Genomic DNA, 20,659 nt, shown 5'->3' on the forward strand with positions numbered 1-20,659 from the left:
AAGCCTTGCATGGGGAAATATCATGATGCAAGATGCCATAATTCCCAGTCGTTGCATATATATTAGAGCTGGTAATGACTGGTTGGGCTGAAACTGAAATTAAAGCCTGAACATTGCAGATTCTAAGTATGTTTGCATGTTGGAGGGTTGGAGATGGGACTTACACACATTTACTGTGAACCAGAGATCATACAGTAACTGTACTGTTATTTGAGTGTGCTGGATACACTTTGGGTAAGAACTGGTTTTGATGAGCCAATCGTCCAAATATGGGAAGACATGAATATGTCGTCTTAGAAGGTGAGCAGCTACTACTGCCAGGCATTTGGTGAATACTCTGGGAGCAGTGGTGACTCCAAATGGAAGCACTTTGAACTGGTAGTGTTGTGCCGCTACTACAAACCTGAGATATTTGAGATGAGCAGGATGTATTGGAATATGGAAGAATGCGTCTTAAGTTCAGAGTAGACAGTCGCCTTGCTGTAGGAGTGGGAGCACTTGTTGAAGTGTCACTATTTGAACGTTATGAGTGAATATAGCGATTTAATTCTCGGAGGTCTAGTATAGGCCTGAGAGAGCCTTCCTTTTAGGGTATTAGAAAGTATAGGGAGTACACGCCAGAACCTTGATATTGTAAAGGTACAGGTTCTATAGCTCCTCTGCTTCAGGTGTAGATGCTCTGTTGACTGTGTGAACATGGAGGAATGTTTGGGGGGGGATTGTTGGTAAGCTCCAGGCAATAACCAGACTGTATAATTCCAAGGACCCATCTGTCTGAAGTTATTGTATGCCAGACAGGGAGAAATTGAGAGAGACGTTCCCCAACAGGTGTGGAATGGTCGGGGGGGGGGGGGAGGAAAGAGAGAGAAGGCGGCAAGTCACTGCCGAGGGGGAGCTGCGGGGTGTGGAAGCTTTACCTCTTCTCTTGCCATTATGGCCTCTAAATCTGCCTCGAAAGTAACCTCTCGAAGAGGTTGACTGACTATTGCCTCTATGAGGTGTTGTCTGTCGATCTGCTTTATGGAGCCTCCCATCCTGTAGAAAGAACAACGAAAATCTGTAGGGTTCCCACAGATTTTGCAACATCTGTATCATCTTTGACAGAAGTGTCTACCACAGGACCAAAGAGATGCTGTTTATCAAAATATAGATTTAAGATCGAAGCCTGGACTTTGGGTTTAACCCCTGAAATTCATAGCCAGGCCTGCCTTCTTAGCAAGACACTGGTGTTGATTGCACGAGCGGCAGTGTCACCTGCATATAAAGCGCATCCAATAGGAGTGTTTGAAATTAGTTTCCTTTCCTGAATTAGGTTGTGTGCCTTAGCCTCGTGTTCATCAGGTAGAAATTGGAGCAATTGTTCTAATTCATCATAGAAGGCTCTGTCATATCTAGCTAAGAGTCTGGGTACTGGCAATACGCCAGTGACTGGTTGCCTGTAGAGCTACTCTTTCTGAAGGCATCCGTTAGCTTAGATTCCAGGTCTGGAGGAGGGGCCGCTGCCTCCTCCTCCTCCTCCTCCTCTTCCTCCACCCCCCCCCCCCCCCCCCACTTCCCCTGAGGTTTGTTAGTTTACCCGTTTACAGGCATTAGAAACGACTAGGGAATCTAATGGTAATTGACCCTGATAAACTCTGGATATGTTGGTGCAGATTTACATTTCTGATCTACCCTTGGTGTAAGAATTCTTGCGCGAATGGGATCTTTAAAAATGTCATCCGCATGTTTGGTTTAGCATGCCCTTAAGCATAGGCAGTGTGTAAGTGGATCTCTGGGAAAAGCCTAGTGCTTCAAAGAGAAAATCCTCTTCAAGTGACTCTTAAAGAAGCTTAACTCCACAATATTCACCAGCCCTACTTATTAACTCTATGTACTCTACATTATCAGGTGGAGAGGGTTTGTAGGGTACAAGTCTGGATCGTTCGCTGCGTTTGGATCTGTATTATAATCGTCCCATGGATCAGGAATATTAGTCTACCCCATCCTCATCATCCTGGTTGTCAAGCGACTGTAGTGGTGGTAAATTTGTGGGTATTATTAAAGGTTAGTTGGGGAAGGAGGTGACATAAGGAGGAGGGATTAGTACCAACATTTTTTCTCTTGAGAGAAATGTGGTAAATGTCCATGTCCGGTTTACGTTTTAATGGCAATTTTGCATAAATAGGTCCAGTTTTGGGATTGACCAGTTAATTTGGTCTCTGGTCCGGATTTGAAAGCGGGTCGTTAAAACGATGCTCCTTTGATGGAGTAGGCGCAGTTTGGTGCCAATATTTTTGGAGCCGATGTTTTCAGTGTTAGGGTCCGAAGAGGATTTTGGTACCGAAGGGATTGTTACCAAAATGTGTTTCGGTGCAGACTAACGGCTCAGTGCCTGAACGCAGCTGACTCGATCTAGAGCCAGAAGGCTTTAATATTGGTTTCGATGCCGGGCCCAAGGGTGGGGCGTTGGAAACGTCTCGGGCCCACCTTGGCCCGAAGGCAGAGGAGGGACCGGATCCTTTATCTTGTGCAGAGGTAGAGTTTGGGCAAGGGAGGATCGGTATTCCAGGTACGCTGACCCTGTGGGATGTCTTCATCCATATCGAAGTCTGCTTCTGACAGGGAAAGGTGTTCTTCCTCTGCTCCTTGAGCGTTGAAAACCGTCAGAATCTTCTCCGAAGAAGTCTGGAGCGGAGCCGCTGTGCTGTTTCATTTTGTGACGTCGAGCCAGACTGTCACGGAACGTCTTCTTGGATCAGAAGGATCTGCACAGGTCACAGTCTTCGTCGTGCTTCAGGGTAAGGCACAAGTTGCAGTTTGTGCGAGCCAGTGCGCGTGTAGCTGGCATGGCACAGAGGAACAAGTTACTTACCTTTGGTAACGATATATCTGTAAGAAACATTAGTTAGATTCCTCACCATAGAATAGATACCCCGGTGGTGGGTCTGCGAACCAGGATCACAGCAGAAATCCTGGAGAACAGAACGGCCAAAGAAGCAGTCTCTCCGGACTTGGCTGTCCAGGCAACAGTGTTTGGCAAACGTGTGCAGCGAGGCCCACGTTGCTGCCTGACAAATGTCCTGCAATGGGACTCCCCGGCCCAGGGCAGTTGTCGCCGCTGTGGCCAGAGTGGAAAGACCCCTCAGCCCTACAGGAGGTTCCTTTTTAGCTAAGGAGTAACAGGCCTTGATACACAAAACGACCCACCGAGAGATGGTTCGTTTGTGCACCGCCCTTCCCAGCGCCCACGTAGCCGACAAAGAGTTGGTCATCCACCCGGAACTGTTTGGTGCAGTCCAGATAGGACAGTGCCCATTTTGGGTCCAGACGGTGGAGCCTCTCTTCCTCTTTCGAGGGATGCGGAGGCAGAAAGAAGGTGGGCAGCGTAACAGATTGACCGATGTGAAAGGCAGTCACCACCTTAGGAAGAAAGGACAAGTCCTGAGAACAACTTTGTCCGGATGGACAGAAAGGAGGCTTAGAAGAGAGCCTGGAGCTCACTCACCCTGCAAGCAGAGGTGATGGCCACCAGGAAAGCAGTCTTAAGCATCAACAGACGAAGGGGACAATTATGAAGTGGCTCAAAGGGAGCGCACATCAGAAACATCAATACCAGATTCAAATCCCACTGAGGCATTACGAAAGGGACAGGAGGAAACATGTGATTAATGCCCTTAAAGCAGCAAGAAACAGGGTATTTGAAAAGAGAAGGCTGATCAGGAAGCCGTAAGACAGCAGAAATAGTAGAAAGATAACCTTTAAGGGTGCCCAGAGCAGAGCCCTGCTGGGCCATGGAAAGAAGAAAGAGGAGAACCTCAGAAAGAGGGGCGGAAAGGGGATCCACAGCCTTTGCTGTGTACCAGGCCACAAATTTGTTCCACCTGCAGACATACAGATTGTGGCGGGACGCCTGGCTGCCAGAACAACATTACAGACTTCAGGAGGCAAGTCAAATAGCATCAACTGCTGCCGCTCAATCTCCACACATGGAGGTGGAGGCTGGACAGGTTCAGCTGGAGGACCATCCCCTGCTGCTGCGACAGAAGGTCCTCCTGAAGAGGCAGACGTACCGGGGGGGGGATCGACTGATAGACTGAGTAGCTCGGGATACCAGTATCTTTGTGCCCAGTCTGGAGCCACCAAGATGACTTGGGCACAGTCGCGCCTGATCTTCAGCACTCTGGGCAGAAGAGGTATAGGCGGAAGGCGTTCAACAGACCGCAACTCCACTCGTGATGAAAGGCGTCCTCGAGCGAGTGCCGCCTTGGAAACTCCAACACGCAGAACTGCTGACATTGTGCGTACTCTTCGGTGGCGAATAGATCGAACCATGGCTCTCCCCACTGCCAAAAGAGGCCTTGCGCCACGTCCGAGTTTAGACACCATTCGTGATCCATCATGCACCAGCGGCTGAGTTAGTCTGCTCTGGTGTTCAGAGAGCCAGCCAGATGTTGAACCACCAGGGTGATGCCCTGATGTTCCAGCCATGTCCAGAGGTGCAGAGCCGACAAAGGGTCCACGACCCCACCCCGCCCGGTTTGTTACAATACCACATGGCGGTGGTGTTGTCCATGAACACCTGCACTACACTTCCCCGGACAGAGGGAAGGAATGCTTTCAAGTCGGATCGCCCTCAGCTCCAGAAGGTTGATATGGAGCAGAGACTCCGCTGGAGACCAGAGGCCTCCGATCTCCGCCTCTCCCATGTGGCCCCCCAATCCCAGGAGGGATGTAGCCATCACTACTACGTGCTCCGGTTGGGGTAGGGAGAGGGATCTGCCACTGACCCAATCGCGGTCCGTGAGCCACCACTACAACTGTCTTGCAGTGCCCTCCAGGATCAAGACATGGTCGGACAGGTTGCCTCGATGCTGGGCCCACTGAAACTTCAGGTCCCACTGCAGAGCCTGCATTCGCCATCTGGCGTGATGCATCAACAGGATGCAGGAGGCCATCAGACCCGGAAGCCGCAGCACCAACCTGACCGAAACCCGGGATAGAGGCCGAAAGATGGGAATCAGAGCCTGAATATCCCGGACCCGCTGTTCGAGGATATGCCTGGAACTGCAGAGTCCAGAACCGCTCCGATGAATAGGAGCTTATGAGAGGGACTCCGATGCGACTTCGGCACATTGATGAGAACCCCAGCGAATGCAAGAGGTCGGCCGTAGTCTGGAGGTGGGAGACTACTGCCTGGGGTGAGCCCACCTTCCACAACCAGTCGAGATAGGGAGAAGACTGGAACCCCCAATCTGCGCAGATGAGCTGCGACCGCCATCACTTTCGTGAACACCCGAGGGGCACTGGTAAAGCCGAAGAGGAGCACAGTAAATTGAAAATGCTCTTGGCCCACCGTGAACCACAGTCAACGTCGGTGGGCCGGCAGGACGGGGATGTGGAAATAAGCGTCCTGCAAGTCCAACACTACCATCCAGTCTCCAGGTCTAGGGCAGCCAGAATCTGAGCTAAGGTGAGCATCTTGAACTTCTCCGGAGGAAGGTGTTGACGCTCCTGAGGTCCAAGATAGGGCATAGGCCCCCTTTGCCCTTCTTGGGAACCAGGAAGTAGTGGGAACAACCACGACCTACTTCTGGACCATGAACGCAAGTGATCCCCCGAAATTCGGTGGCATGGCTGGGGGGGGGGGGGGGGGTCGCCTCGAAGGGGAGGGAGTAGCCCCTTCGGATAATTTGCAGCACCCACCTGTCCGATGTGATGGACCGCCAGTGGAGCAGGTGATGGCGAACTCTGCCTCCCACTGGTGTGGAATGGGCCTGAAAGCTTGGACTAGGAGGGCTTTGAGGCGGATGCTGCTGGGGTAGATGTGGACGGACCGGCACGTTGTCCCCCTGTTCTGCCTCAGCGGAATCTGCGACCGCGTGGAGGTTGGTTCGGGGACTTGAGGGGGCGCCCCTTCCTTGGCCATGAAAGGGGCAAAAAGCAGAAGTTTGAGGGCACGGGCCGAGAGACCCAAGGACTTGGCCGTAGCCCTGGAGTCCTTAAAGCACACCAGCGCACTATCCGCTTTGTCACCAAAAAGGCAACTGCCATCAAAGGGCATGTCCATGAGGGTGCTCTGGACATCCCCGGAAAAACTAGTGGACCGTAGCCAGGACAGGAAGGAGGTCTGGGAGGTAAAGGCCTGGATAACCAGGCTCTTGGGCGTGGGGTGCATGGACCCCAAACTGGGGTCGCCCAGTGCAGGGCGGTGGCGCCAGGCCACGTTCCAGTCCACAGGGGGACCTGTGGAGGGCTTGGACCAGGTGCCCTTCAAAATGTCAACCAGTGCTTCATTAAACTGCAGCAGAGGCTCCGAGGAGCTTGCTGACTGTTGGAGCACTTCAGTGAGGAGATTAGTCCTCACAGCCACAGTAGGCAGCTCCAGCCCAAGGGCTTCGGCCGCCTTGCGCAGCACCACAAAACGTAGCACCTTCCTCCAAAGCCATGGTCGGAGGAGAGATTAAGCCAGTGTCAGGGGAGGTGTCAAGACCACTGGCATCCCCCAGTTCGTCTGCCCAGTTCTGAGACAACTGACCCTGCCAGACCAGAGGGTCCTCAGACCCCTTCCAGTTGTCACAGTCATCAGATTGCTGGTATACAGGTGGAATGATCGGAGCCAGGCGGAAGATGAAATTGCCACCGTGTGGCGCTGGATGGTGCCGCTTTGACGCCGGGCCGGGACAAAACCGGGGAACGGAGTCGTCCGAAGGCGGCGCCGGCACCGGCAGAGGGGTTGGGAGGTCGACCGGCGCTGACTGGGATCCAGGCCTGGATCCCTCGGGGACCTGCGGCGACCTGCGGCGTCGGGACCGAAGTCGACGACTGCGCCGGAGCCGCCGGCTCGCTAGGCCTCCCAGTCGAGCCTGCGGGGCCCAAGGCTCCTCCGTCGACACCAGCAGGTGTCGACGGAGGAGCCAGATTCCTCATGACCATGAGGAAGGCACTGACCTCCGCCGGAGTCGCGTCAGTCCCAGGGACCGGAGGGTATGGGGACAGACAAGACTCCTGTGGCTCCGCCGGAGCCGCATGGGTGGTGCCACCCGAACCCTCAGCCGAGTCGTGCGACCGGCGCGGGGAGCCAGAAGAGCGATGTCGCCTCTTCGACTCCTTGCTATGCTTAGACTAACCAAATCGCGAAGACTTGGACCCCGACGAGCGGGGGTGGCTGCAGCTGCGTGACCGGTCCTTAGACTTCCTCCTCGACCGGGACCTTGAACGGCGCGGAGCAGACTGCCGGAACTCGAGCAGCTTGCGGGACCGCTCCCGCCTAGCCTTCAAAGTCAAGGCCCAGCAGTCGAGGCACGACTCGGCATCATGGTCGGCCCCAAGGCAATAGAGGCACCAGTGGTTGTGGTCCGTGACAGACAGTCGGTGACAGGAGTCACAAGCTTTAAAGCCAGGCATCCCTATCGGCACCAGAGTCGAGGTCAATGAAGAATAGAACCAAAAGAGTTCAAAAAAGTTTAGTCAAAAAGTGACTAAAGTGTATGCTCTTCCCGGATCGGCGCTTACTGGCACGGAAAAAAGAAGAACTGACGTCAGCGTGCGAGGGCGGCGTCTAATTACTCCGACGACGTCATCCCGGCGATCACAACGCCGACAACGGACGCGGAGCCACAGACGACGCCTAGCTACGCGCAAGGGTATTGCTGACGAAAAATCTTTCCAGATCCAGCCTGACGCCTGGGGATATTCTAAGGTGAGGAATCTAACATTTCTTTGATGACAGAACTTAAATGGAGTCCATTCCATAGAGCTGTCTAAACGGCCTTCCACAAAGTTGCTGATCAAAAGGGATTCTCCTGAACAATATGTAGAGAATGGAACACTCCATCGAACAACAATACAGTAGAGGGCAAGTGGATTGCTCACGGAGGGAAACTGGAGAAACAGTGTCAAACCGGAGCGCAGCAATTCACGTCCGAACCCAATGGCGGAAACATACCAATGGAGTCGATGCCCACGCGCACAGTCGCCGAAAGGAGGAGTCACCCACCTCATGACTGGAAAGACTTCTTCGAAGCAAAACTGGCAAACATTTGGACCCAACACTAGATGGCAGGAGTATGCAAAGCATGTGATCTGCAACTCCCATGCCTCAAACACTTTCCTTTCTCAGTTCAGCATACCTGTGGACAGGTTACTGGGCTCTGGGCAGATACTATGCTCAAGTTCTCAACTTCTCAGCTTAGGCAGGACCTGGAGCAGGCTTCTCCACTGAGTAGCTCTCCAACTACCTGCAAGTGGCATTCCTTTGTGCATATCAGCCTATTAAATTAGAAACTAACTCCTTAGTACACGTGTAATCAATTAATTCACATAAGTATATAGCGTGTTTCCACAAGAATGGTCCATTCTTGTGGAAACACGCTATATACTTGAGTGAATTGATTACACGTGTGCTAAGGAGTTACAGTTTACACAGGGCTTAGGCCTGTTTCTGAGGAGTAGGGTGGTTCTCCTCACCTTATAGCACCGTGGGATATTAGATTTCATTACTAGAATTTAAGCAAATATTCTGTGGCGCCTTTCCCTGAAAATACTACCACAACTTAGTTACTTCTATTAAATTAGAAACGTTTGCTCTGTTGAACTAATGTGTGTGCCAAATTGGAAAGACCATATACTCAAAATGCAAATGTGTGTATTTTCATAACGCATAAGCTGATGTTTGCAGAAAATTGGTTAAAGTTTCAAAATATACTTCAGGTTAAGGATGGAGTGAAAAGTCATGTAGCATTGAAGATGCGCATTACCAACATTACCTTCTTGCCAGGGGCACTGCAACTATGACAGACATACATTAGCCATTTAAAAGGCATTATAACTTCAAAGCTTTCTTTACATTACTGCAGGCTTCACTTGCTGATGCACCAAGGTGACCACTGCTGGTAATCTCGCATGGGCTAACCACTGATGTAATTTGTCTGATGTGCTCACTATAACACTAATACAATTGGTAGCTCAGGGTGATTTTTAGTTAACATAGGTAGTGCTTGTTACAGAAAAGGTTGGACACCCCGGTCCCGGAGGAACTTTTACCAACCAACACATCAGGAGCAGCTAGGCTTGCTCCACTGCAGCCATCAAGGATGCCCCTAAATAAACCTTCCTCACAATGGTGCTACCTGGCCATGTAAAAGGATGAACCAATAAGAGGTGCTTGCGTAGGAAAAGACCAGATCCAGAGAAGACCTTGAGAGGAAACCATGGACAGATTGTAGAATAGTCTGCTCTGATGTGAAGTAGCCCCGTATGACTAGAAAACGAATACTCCATTAGAATGGAGCTTCTTACAGTGGGCAGTAGTAACCATTGGTAGGAGAAGCGTGCCTTACCTGCAGAGTAGCCGACACTAAATACAGTCACATGGGGCATGGGGATGGCTTGACTGCAGGGCAGGAGGCCATTCACCTTAAGTGGAAACCGCACACTACAAAACTTTTGAATTTTCCTCTGCCATCTTTCAGATAGCAGAACTGCATCACTTTAGTTCTTGGTTTTCAATCCAGTGCAAGACTGAAACCAGCAGTTCTGCCCACTGAGTACATGTTTGCCTGCCTGCTCATAACTTCAACTCTGGCTGCAGAGTTCAAAGCCTCATCTCTCACTGTGCATAGAGACTAGTCAGCTACTTCGACAGCAACCACAGCAGATCTCATGACTCTCGCTTCTGAAACTCAAGCCCCATTACATATGTTCCAGTCTCTTGACACTATGCGCCTTCATGCACTACAATGGAGGCCATGGAATGCTTACACTGCTAGCAGGAGTGCATCCTGGGGTAAAACAGATTATACTTAGCACAGAAGTAACTACTCACAATTGGTTCTCGTTTCCTCTTATTTTGTAAAGGTACAGTGCTGCCAGTATTTACAGCGGTTTCAGGTGCAAATATACTATTAATGCCCACAACGGGAAGATATTTTTATTCCTCCACTTTTTTTTGGAGAAGGCCTCTACTATTTCGATTTAATAAGTATGGAAATTGTGGTTAATTATTCAAGGATAGACAGATCTTGGCTAGAGGTGAGGAATAATTGCTCATGCACATCTAAAACCAGAATGGCGACCACTACACAAACTGATCAAGGTTCAAAAAGGTACCACCGAAAGTTAAGCCTTCAAAATTATTTTGGATGTTCAAATTTAAGGGAAATCGATGCAATTGAGGCTCATCTAGATGCTTGAAGGTTTTTGATAATCTTTACCTACCACCTCTCCTCATAAGGGGGACTGATCAGACCTTGAATTTTTATATTCGAAAGAAACAGCTTGACTGGGCACATCTTGAGACTGGGCCCAACTACAGTTCTTTTGCCACTTACATACATTTTCTGCATATGCTGTAGAGTAGGATCAGAATTACAGCAAGACACTGACTAGCCCATAGTTAACCTTGCACAGAGAGGACAAGAACCAGATGCATCCCTGTTGAAATGGTACTTTCTAAAAGCACGCAAGAGTCCGCTGCCAGAAACAGACAATGGCAAAGAACGTACCTGTTAAACCTGGCATTTCTTGGCGTGGTTACCCCTGACTTTATGCCTCTACCGCCTCTATTTTTTGATGCTGTGACGTTTTACTGGCTTAGATGCTTTGGGCACTTAGCCACTGCTGATCAGTGTCAAAGTGCAAGTGCTCCCTTTATAAAGTGTTATGGTAATTGGTTGTCCATAATTGGTATGTTTGTCTTACTAGTACACCGTGTGTGCCAGGGCTGGTAATGCAAATGCTACTAGTGGGCCTGCAGCACTAAGTGTTCCACCCATACAAGTAGCCCTAAAGAGATCTCAGGCTGCCACTGCAGTGCCTTCACGCAGTTTGTTAACTGCCTTGTTGTCCCGACAAGTGCATCCACTTGCCAGGCCTTAGCCTTCCTTTTTTATGCACATGGGTACCCCCCCTGGCCAGGGTGCAGTGTATGTGAAAGGTAGGACATGTACTGAGGTGTGTACCATGTCAATACAGTGAAATACTACCAAATTCGTTTTGCACTGTTGCAAGGCCATCTTGCCCATTGGACAGAAGATGGTTTTTAAATTGTGTGTTAAGAAACCACGCTTTTAGAAGTGGCTGGTTTCTTGTCCTAACCCTTCTGTGGGCTTCTGCCTGGTTGTGTACTGACTGTCTGGGTTTGGATGTGACCGGGTCTGGGGAGTGTCCTGACAGCAGGGAGGAGTAGGAGAGACCACACGGGCTGGCCTGCATTTGGTGTGGTGGAATGAATAGCCCCTTTGATGCGAAGAGGGCTGTGCTGCTGCCACAAATAATGGCGCCACCTCCTGCGGAGAGGACTGCGCAGATTGGCTTATAACATTATTCCTTGCATTGCGAACTGCATTAGTCCTTGCATTACAAACTGCATTAGTTAGTCCTTACATTACAAACTGCATTAGTTAGTCCTTGCATTACAAACTGCATTAGTCCTTGCATTACAAACTGCATTAGTCCTTGCATTAAGGACTGTCTTATTACTGCATTATGAACTGCAAAGCATTGCTTTAGGACTGCATTAGATTGTGATCTGCGCATTAATACCGCAAGAACCTACAAGTGATTGCTGGCCTAATAACAGGCAAAGTGAAATATTACAAATACACATATGTTGGATTTCTATAGTTTCGTCTCATCGTATTCCTTTTGATAAAGATATCGCTACTTTTATAAAACCAGTGTGGTGTCCATTAGTGGTGTTAACGCCGTTACTGGGAGTGTGGTTGCAAATACTTTACACATTGCCTTGGAGCTTAGCCTGGCTGCTTGTGCCAAGCTACCGGGGGTTGAGCCGGGGTTATCTGAGAGTGTCGCTCCTTTCCCTGACCATAAGCAAGGGTCCCTATTTGGACTAAGGTACCTAACTCAGCCAACTAGAGACCCCCAGTTCGAACAGTACCCATCTCATGCGGTGTTAAACTTGAACTGCAAAAATAAGAGTGCCTGCTAACGAGACACTAGTGTCAGTGAAGATTCTATCGTACATTGGGTGCAAAGCTGGAATGGAGTGGTGCACATCTTCACACACAAGGTATGTACAGCAGGCTGTAGGACATACATTCAGAAAAGTGGATAGTTAAAAGTAGTATTAATTAACTAAAGACCTGATGTCTAGCATCAAGGGTAATACAAAGCACCATAAATAAAATTAATTTGGTTGGCATACTCCCATGTCAGTAGAAATTTTACTACATAAGTTTGACAGTGTGGACCACAGGAGCTGCAAAGTTCAGCTTAAGTTTGACAGCAGTAAACAGGACCAAGCATTGATTTCAATAAATATCTAACAGCTTATGGTTAGGAAACAGAATCTTTATTTTGTGTTGCACTCACAAATATGGGCTAAAATGACAAGAACTTTATAAGCAAAGTCTTCTGAAATATTTCTAGTGGATGCCAAAAACATACAAGTTGGAATCGTGAAATGTTATGGTAACTTAATCCAGACTATTCCGAATCAAAGCTCTGCAGACACTCTCCTTTAAATTTAGTTTTGTACAGAACAGGTAATTAAACTTCAAACTCTTTAGAAAGAATGATTAATTCTAAAAGGCACACACTTTAAAGCAGTTACTTGTCAAAATCAACCAATTAAAACAGCTTTCAAACGATTTTGGGATTTTTAGTTAATTCAGGTAAATAACCTACCTTGCACCTACATGTATTCTAAGCGGTTATTGTAAATTGAATATTTGCTACAACTGTAATTTGTACACAACAGAAAATGTTAACTATTCTTAGCAAATGTAAACACTTAATTTCAGGTGCAACAGCATAGCGACACTAACATAGTAAAACTAGGTAAAAATAAAGATCACACGATGCAGGGCAATTCAGACACTCACTCACCGCTTCTAGTATTTGACAGCCATCGGATCTGAAATAGGCTAACCTTTCAGTTTAGACAAGGATAAAAGAGCAGCTTAGGTTGCAAGGGCTTTAAATCGTGCTAGAGCTTCAGCATAATGTACACACACAAACAGCTGGGTTGAAATCAGAGGCAGAGACTGGTGCTTCTAAGCCTCAAAAGGATACATCAACGGTAAAATACTGAGTGAGTATCTGGAATCCAATTTGGTTCAATGGCTCTCGAGCACTTCCACAAGCAGCAACTGGTGTTGCAGATTTGGGGTACCAAATGCCATTATATGCCGTACTCGCCACTACAGCCAACATTAATACAGTTTGTATAGCAAATCAGTTAAATCTTGGTTGCTCCCATCATCTACACTACACAAGTACAAGGTTGCGAAAGAACATGCAATTCCAGTACCAATTTGCGCTAAACAGATTCAATCATAACACATACCATTCACGAAGTACAACAGTGCCCTACAGCACTTAAAATTACAACAGTCAATATTAGAAATGGGAAAATAAGGAAGGGGAGCAAAAGTCCAGGTCCTGAGCAAGATAAAGTTAAGTGCACTTTGCTTAATTTAAGACTTGCATTTGCAAGTATTCCCTTATTGTAACAAATTCACATAATTGAGAAATCCCTGTAAAGGTAGGCTCTACAGTAACCAAAGACAATACCAGCTTTGTGCTTGTGTCCAAGTTAGCAAATAAACACGTACGGCCAGGCCTAAGTACCTAGCAAAACAGACTACAATCCTATGTACAATTAGTTGTCTGCAGAGTATGAAGAGTTGGAGGACACTTATGCCACTGACATCCTTAGAATGTTAGTCAATCATTGAGGTGGATGCAGATTATACGTAAAAGTAGGCATGAACAATAACTGTTTGAAATGCGCAATCACTGGCAAGTATTGCTTAGGTCTACTGTTAAAGCCAAATCATCATCATGCGCTTTAGACAGGATTTAAAGAAAACAAAGAAGCAAGTTGAAGTTACATAAAGAAACAAACCAAATTCACCCTCAAAGTATGAAAATTGGAGTTTCTTGTATTTTAGCAATTTGTTAATATTGCTACTCGTTAGAAAAGACAATTACTACATTGTAGTTAAAAGCACCTTAATCCCGTAGTTAAGTTTTAGAGCCCACAAACTGAGGCCAATGAAAAAAATGTCCCCTCAAAAAAAAAAAAAAAAAAACTGGATCCTGCCTTTAGCCAAGGATGGTGAAGTTTAGTCTCAATTTCAGAACTTGCTTCTTTGAAAAAGGGAAGTGAAGACCATTTTCACAGAGTGTGATATCCAGCATAGCTTTTTCTTCTGCCAATTATGTACGCAATCACAATGATGACAATCAAGCCAGCCAGAGAAGCACCAACAATAATTGGGATTAGAATGCCGTCATCATCCAGTGAACATTCCTGTGCTGTTGATGAGAAAAAGGATGCAAAAATGAATAACAGATAAAAGTAGATCAAAACGATTAGCAAAAATCCTTAACAAGAGTATAAAAAAATAGAAAGACTAAAGCACACACTAAACGTATTCATACAAAATCAAACAGTACGTGGCAAATAGCATTCCAGAAAGTTAGGGAGTGCTACCATGCAATGCATACACCAAGAGCCAAACCATTTGAGTACAGTACGACAAACAGATACGGATGTGAGGTACCAGACTAACATTCTACTGCTTCTGCTGACAAGAGCACAGACTAATTTGCGTTGCTTAAATAAGATGCAGCAAAACTGCTTGAGGTTTATACGAAGGAACTGAAGTAAACATTTAAGTGAAGTCATGCTCTGATGTTTTCAAAGAATGGAGGCTTTTTTTCGAGTAAGTCAGAAAAGTATGTTCAATTTAAAAACAAGTTGTGGATACAGGGGCAGCCATGTGTTAAGGTTTTACAATGTGCTCTTTAGTTGGCAACTGCTTGCACCATTCTGAGAGACTGGCAGATCTAATTGAAACAAATAAGTAGGTTGTGGCTTTTTCCAGTTTGTGGTACAAGACTGATCGTTTTGAATAAAGTGTAAAGATAACTTTATTTTGAGCGATGGCACCTGTAGGTTGGAAGGAGAGCAGCAATTTTGTTGTCACTGATGTGCTAATCATGCCTATCCGTTATTAGTCACTAGGCCAAAATTCATGCAACATTGAGCTATTCACAGAGGATACATGAGCAATTATTGCAATTGCTGGTTATTTGCACAATCAGCAGTTCATTTGGAAATGCAGCAGAATCTGGTCCTTGGGGACACTATGGACAGCACCATGTTACAAATAATTACCCTGACTTCATTCGATTTAAGGCAATACTCCAGAGAGCTGGGGTTGCCCGCGCACCTCCATCAATAGGGGTAAGATTGGTTTTGAAAGTCTATGCAGAGTTCAGAGAAATCTGTGGAAGATCACGTCTATATTGTTTTGCTAGCTTTGTGTCGGATAAGCGTTCAATATTCTGACTTTGTGAAGAACATTTCAATATTGAATTATCCCCAATTGCAAAGTAAGATTCGTTTTGATCAATTGATGCAAGGTCGCAAATGTTGGACATTAAAAATTAAAAATCTCCTCCTGAAAGAAAAGTTAAGTTAGCCAAATAACTTCTCAGATTCTCCTACACTGCAATCTTATTTTAATATATGTCACAGATTGTCTTTCGAGCAAGCTTATCCTGTAAAGGTGTCATTGAAGGCATTCAAATGCACAACTACCAAGGCGGAACATAGATTAACTGTTTCTTCACAGTGATGCAAGACAAAGTGTTATCTTCTGAAGTGGTAAACCATTCAAACACTTCATCATTAGGGCATTGAGAAACTGTTGGTAATCATGAAACTGAATAATGGCAAGTTTACAAATATCATGCTCTGTAGTTTTGAGATTGGGGTATTGAAGTGTTTCTCTACCTTAAGACATAATGAACAAAGCTTATAAACTTTACTAGGAATATGTGGAAAGGGTTGTAGCTTAATATAAATGGTGAAATAATTGATTGTTATCTTTTTTTCCCCCCATGGGGAGAGAGGAATCAAATCTTTATTTTTTACGGCTTCGGTGTCAGCTAGAAACAATAGGTCTAGAAAATAAAATATTCTGACAAAAAAATGTGAGTTTTACGCGAGGTCACAGGCTGGGATAACTTGGTTTATAACAAAAGTAGTCTTAAATAATGGCTCACCTATGCTGAAATCAGATACGGTCTACTATGTATTTAATGAGGGCATTAATCCAATTCCTTCCTTACCTGTAAACATTGAAACACGTACCAGCAGCAAAAGGTGTGCCACAGGCAGCCCACATAAGATATTCAACTAATACCCTCCACTCCTACATAGGGCAAAAAAAAAAAACTAACTTCAAACACAGCTAGTCTGCCAGGCTAGTGGCAGATATACAATATACAAATGCATGGGAACCAATTATTTATTCTTTTGACTAACATTTTGATAGAGGTATTGTAAACATAATGTGACACAGGTCAGCACATGAACAGTGCATCAGGTATAGAAAATCCCACAGCATTGTTCTGTATAATTTGTAGTCCGATTTAGTTGATCGATTTGATTCCACCACATACCAGATTGAGATACTTGCAGACAACTGCTGGCAGTGCATACTAATTTCTCTGCCCATTCCCTGGGAACACGCAGCAAGAATCAGGGTGAGTGGGGAGGTACATGTGAGATTTAGCAGCCGGTAAGGTTTCTATTATCCACTAACAATCCAATGACCATCAAAACATCAGGCGCACACAGGAGTCACATCTTGTTCACGGACGCCCAAGATGGCCTGCTTCTGGTTTTGAATTAACCCGTATCCCACCAGGGTCCTAAGGATATCATGGATTGTAGCAACGTATGTAGTGATTGTAGCAAAGTATGTGGTGATAAAAGGGCAATCCCATTTCATATAGAAGAAAAACGCATGCGTCCCCAAATACAGAAGGCAGCGGTCGTCTGCTCTGCGTTCCATGTGCCAAAGCCTGTGGGGATAAAAAATATACCTGGTGGATACATTTGAACTGAATCAGTCTGGGTTTGGCAGATCTGGTTAGGCAACTAGCAGCATCATAGCCTCCTGCCATCCCACGTCAGTTAGTGGGAAGACATCTTAGTTCCAGGTGTCTCGTAGGTGCACAAACTGAGCTGGTGAGCATCACTAAAGTTCAATATATTCAAGAGATCCTCTTATGCCCTAGGTGTTACTTGGGTTCACGAGGGTTGAAGTCACAGAATGAGGTTGTGTAAATATGTTGGAGTTGAGGTAGCAGAAGAATTGGGTTTTATTTAGCTGAAAGTCCACTGCCTTGCTTTCGAAGGGCTTAATATGTGCACCTGACCACACATCTCGTATCGGAGATACTTTTCAGATCCCAAGCGCCGAAACCGGTTTGTCTCGACACTTTGGGGAGCCAGGTATCCTTCCACAGGCTGAGGTCTCGTTGGCAATGAATGTGTGCCATTTAATGAAATTAAGAGCATTGTACCAGCAAGTCAATGGAGCTCAGGTAGGCTCCGGTATTGCCCTGGGGACCGCTAGGTCAGAAAAGCACCTCCTAGTCAAGTCGGCAGAGATCATCATTCTAAACAGTAAGTATGTCATTTTGATCCCATAATACCCGATCATGAATAGCCACCAAGTGTGATGTCCAATAATACAAGCACAGTTCTGGGACACTCCCCAGTTCGCCATCGACTGGGGCCTTTGTTCATTTGGCAAGGGAGACCCTGGATTGCGCCCCAGTCCAGAGGTATTTGGTAAGAGGAGTAACTATTTCAGAGAAGAGAGGGGAGTTTGGTGTAAGGGAAATTTGAGGACATGTAGGAATTCTGGCAAAATCACCATTTTAAATAGGGTTCCTTGGCCAATACCAGGAAGGCGCTTGTCCCAGGACGCCAACTCCCAAGTGGGTACTTTGCAGTAGAGGGGTAGTATGGAAATCCCAGGACTGTTGCCAGTCTGTTGAAAAGCAGATTCCTAAAGGTAAGAAGGGACCAGTCATGAGCGCCGGGGACCAGGCCATGGCTCCAGTAGAATAGGGGCCTACCCCTGGAACATATTGGGATTTAGTGTGGCTCACATGCAGGCGAGATGCTTGCATGTGTTGCACATCTATGGATGGACTGGTCTGGTCTGGTCTGCGTACGTACACTAGGAGGGCATTGGCATAGAGGATACTCGTCCCTCCTTGCCAGTATCCAAACATATGCCCTTTAGCTGGGTAACCAGGAGGATCCATTCTGCTGCGGGGCTGGTCACAAGAGTAAAGAGGGGGCTGCCCTGCCAGTTGCCTCGCTCGACTGGAAAAGGGCAGAGAGCACCGTCGGCTCAGACCAGAGGCTGGTTATAAAGTGTCGATAATTTATAGAACACCAGGTGCGAGGTTCATTTTATGAAGGATATGGTGCATCATGGAGTGAGTCTATAGATTTTTTGAAGGCAATTAATACGAGGGCCATCTGCTCTTGCTGATCATTGGGTTTGGCAAAAATGTGCTGTAGGTGGCCAATAGTGTCCGGCTCGCAGTTCAGCAGGAAGCTATTCTTGTCAGGTTTGCCTCAGGATTGGATAACTTGCAGCAACCGAGTTGCTAGGATTTTAGACAGTAATTTCACCCCCATGTTAATCAGGGAGATTGGCGGATAGAAGAAGCAATCAGTGTGGGTCCTTCTCCGGACTGCATATATCCACTATGGTGGCACCTCCCAGATCATGGAGCAGGTATCCTTTCCGTATGCTATCTTCGAACAGAGGTAAGAGATGGGGGCAGAGTATGGTGGGATATAGTTGAAAAAATTTGTCAGGGAACCCATTCAGGCCTGTGGTTTCAACAATGTTTAAGGAGTTGATGGTGCTTTGCAGCCATTCTAATGTAATGGGAACTGCTGGGTCTTTTTGCATCTTGCTGAGAGAGCACATTGGGAGATAGTTTGCTATGGTAGGGTGGGGGCCGGGTGACGCTGGCAGCGTAAAGCACGGAGTAATAGACAGCAAATGCCTCAGCAATAAGGTTGGTCTTGTGGCCTAGTATCCAGTCTTTGCTGGACACGCAGGGGGATCACTATCTTGGGTCATCAACCAGTACAAAAGGCAGTCTGCTTTAAGCCATTCCTAGATGCGATGCCGAGACAATAGCCAGATATGTCTGGCAGAGTGCAGCTGAAGTGGTTTTAATTCTCTAGTTGCAGCTGTTAGCAGAGATACAATTTTAAAGAGGTTAGTGAAAATTGCACTTAAAAGCACAAAGTGACAACTGTGGACATCTGGTCGAGCCGAACCAGGACAAAGTCACAAGTTCAGGCCAGCTGCACTTGGGCATGGGCCAGCTACAAGGCCCCAGTTAGGCCCTTTGAACAAGTACTTTACATCCTGGTTTACGGAGCATTGCTGAGGTACTGCACCACAGATGCATTGTGCAGGCGAGGCACAGTGTTCCAAGGAGCAATGAATCCGCGATGTGAGAACCTGCGTCATTGGGGCTGCTGTCAACGATTGCGATTTGAGGGCCTACGCCAGGAAAGCTTTGCAGAGGTGGCTGCTAGGTCGATGCAGAGCCCTTGCAGCCACACAACCCTCGCAGAAAAGATGCATTGGTTCTGCTTGGGGTTGCACTGCTCAGCAGAGGAGGTGCATCTGTTCTGCTGGGTCTACAGATGGACTGGCAGAACACCTGATCCACTTCAGAGTGTCTGGGATGTCACCACTTCGCAGGGTAGGACTCAGATAGAATCCAGGTGATGGATTTAAGGTTGTTGGAGCCTTCTGTCGCAGAGTCTAGTCAGGAGGGCAGCCAACTGGCCCTTAGAGTTACTTCAGGGTCCTGAGTTTAACACATGCAGGTCCAGTCCTTCTCACCCAGGCAAGAGCAGCAGTCCAGGTGAGTGGCAGTTCTTCCTGGTAGAATATCCATAGGTTCAGAAGTGTACTGAACAGTTGGTGTCGAGGGTCCAATAGTTATACCTGGGACTGGTTTTGAAGTGGGAGAAGCTTCTAAAGGTTTCCTGGTGAAATCCCCAAGCATCCGGCCTTCTCTGGCCCAGAATAACCACAGGGCGTATCCAGACCTTTGTCTACCCAAGTGTAAGTAGGACTATGCCCAGCTTCGCCCTCTGGCATGGTGAGCAAAAAAACGATGGATTGAGGCCCAGATCTCTGTACTGGGGTGAATGTATGACATTGTTCTGCATTCTGTCCCATCAATAGTTCGTTTTGCATTTGTCACCCCGAGTGGGACGGGTATGCTCAGACGCGAGTCCTGTGCTCTCCATGCCACTGGAATCAAGCTATCCTGGCTGAAGAGGGGTTAAACCCCGAAACCGGTCCTAGGATGCTTGTTTCCAGTCCAGGGAGGACCTGGCCTGGCAGTTCGGGCTGGACTGTTCCCATGGGGCACAGGGTCAAGACTGATTTGCATATGGCTGGGTTCAAACTGGAATGGCATGGTGAGCAAAAAAAACGATGGATATAGGCCCAGATCTCTGTACTGGGGTGAATGTATGACATTGTTCTGCATTCTGTCCATCAATAGTTCTTTTTGCAGCTTCGCCCTCATCCTGCCAGTGAAGGCCCATCCAGGTGCACATACGCTTTCTACTGTGTGTGGATGTCTAGTAAGAATACAAAAAGCCAGACTGTCTGCTACACCTAATCATGTGACCCAGAGAGGCACTGCAGGTACTAAATGGCTGAGGCAGAAAAATGCTAAGTTTCTAAAAGTGCCATTATTTTATACTGGAATTTAAAAATCAGACTTCACCTTAAGAGGATTTTTCATTACAATTACAAAAAGACACTAAACGTGAACTAGTTATCTGCTCCCA

The 20,659-nt window shown here is 47.0% G+C and overlaps 1 protein-coding gene across 2 annotated transcripts in view; it reads right to left on the bottom strand.

Annotated features, from left to right (window-relative positions):
* LAMP2 (lysosome associated membrane protein 2) overlaps positions 1–20,659 on the bottom strand; it is a 320,221-nt gene that overhangs the window by 123,116 nt on the left and 176,446 nt on the right. The window contains exon 9 of one of the 2 annotated variants that reach the window (XM_085608103.1): positions 12,268–14,259. The exons of the other annotated variant lie outside the window; for it this stretch is intronic. Coding sequence (XP_085464229.1) covers positions 14,120–14,259 — 140 coding nt within the window. The 3' untranslated portion in view covers positions 12,268–14,119. Of the gene's footprint in view, positions 1–12,267; positions 14,260–20,659 lie in introns of those variants that run through there. 2 annotated transcript variants of the gene reach the window in all.

Source organism: Triturus cristatus, chromosome 5_2 (genome assembly GCF_964204655.1).
Source record: "Triturus cristatus chromosome 5_2, aTriCri1.1, whole genome shotgun sequence".
Classification (NCBI taxonomy): domain Eukaryota; kingdom Metazoa; phylum Chordata; class Amphibia; order Caudata; family Salamandridae; genus Triturus; species Triturus cristatus.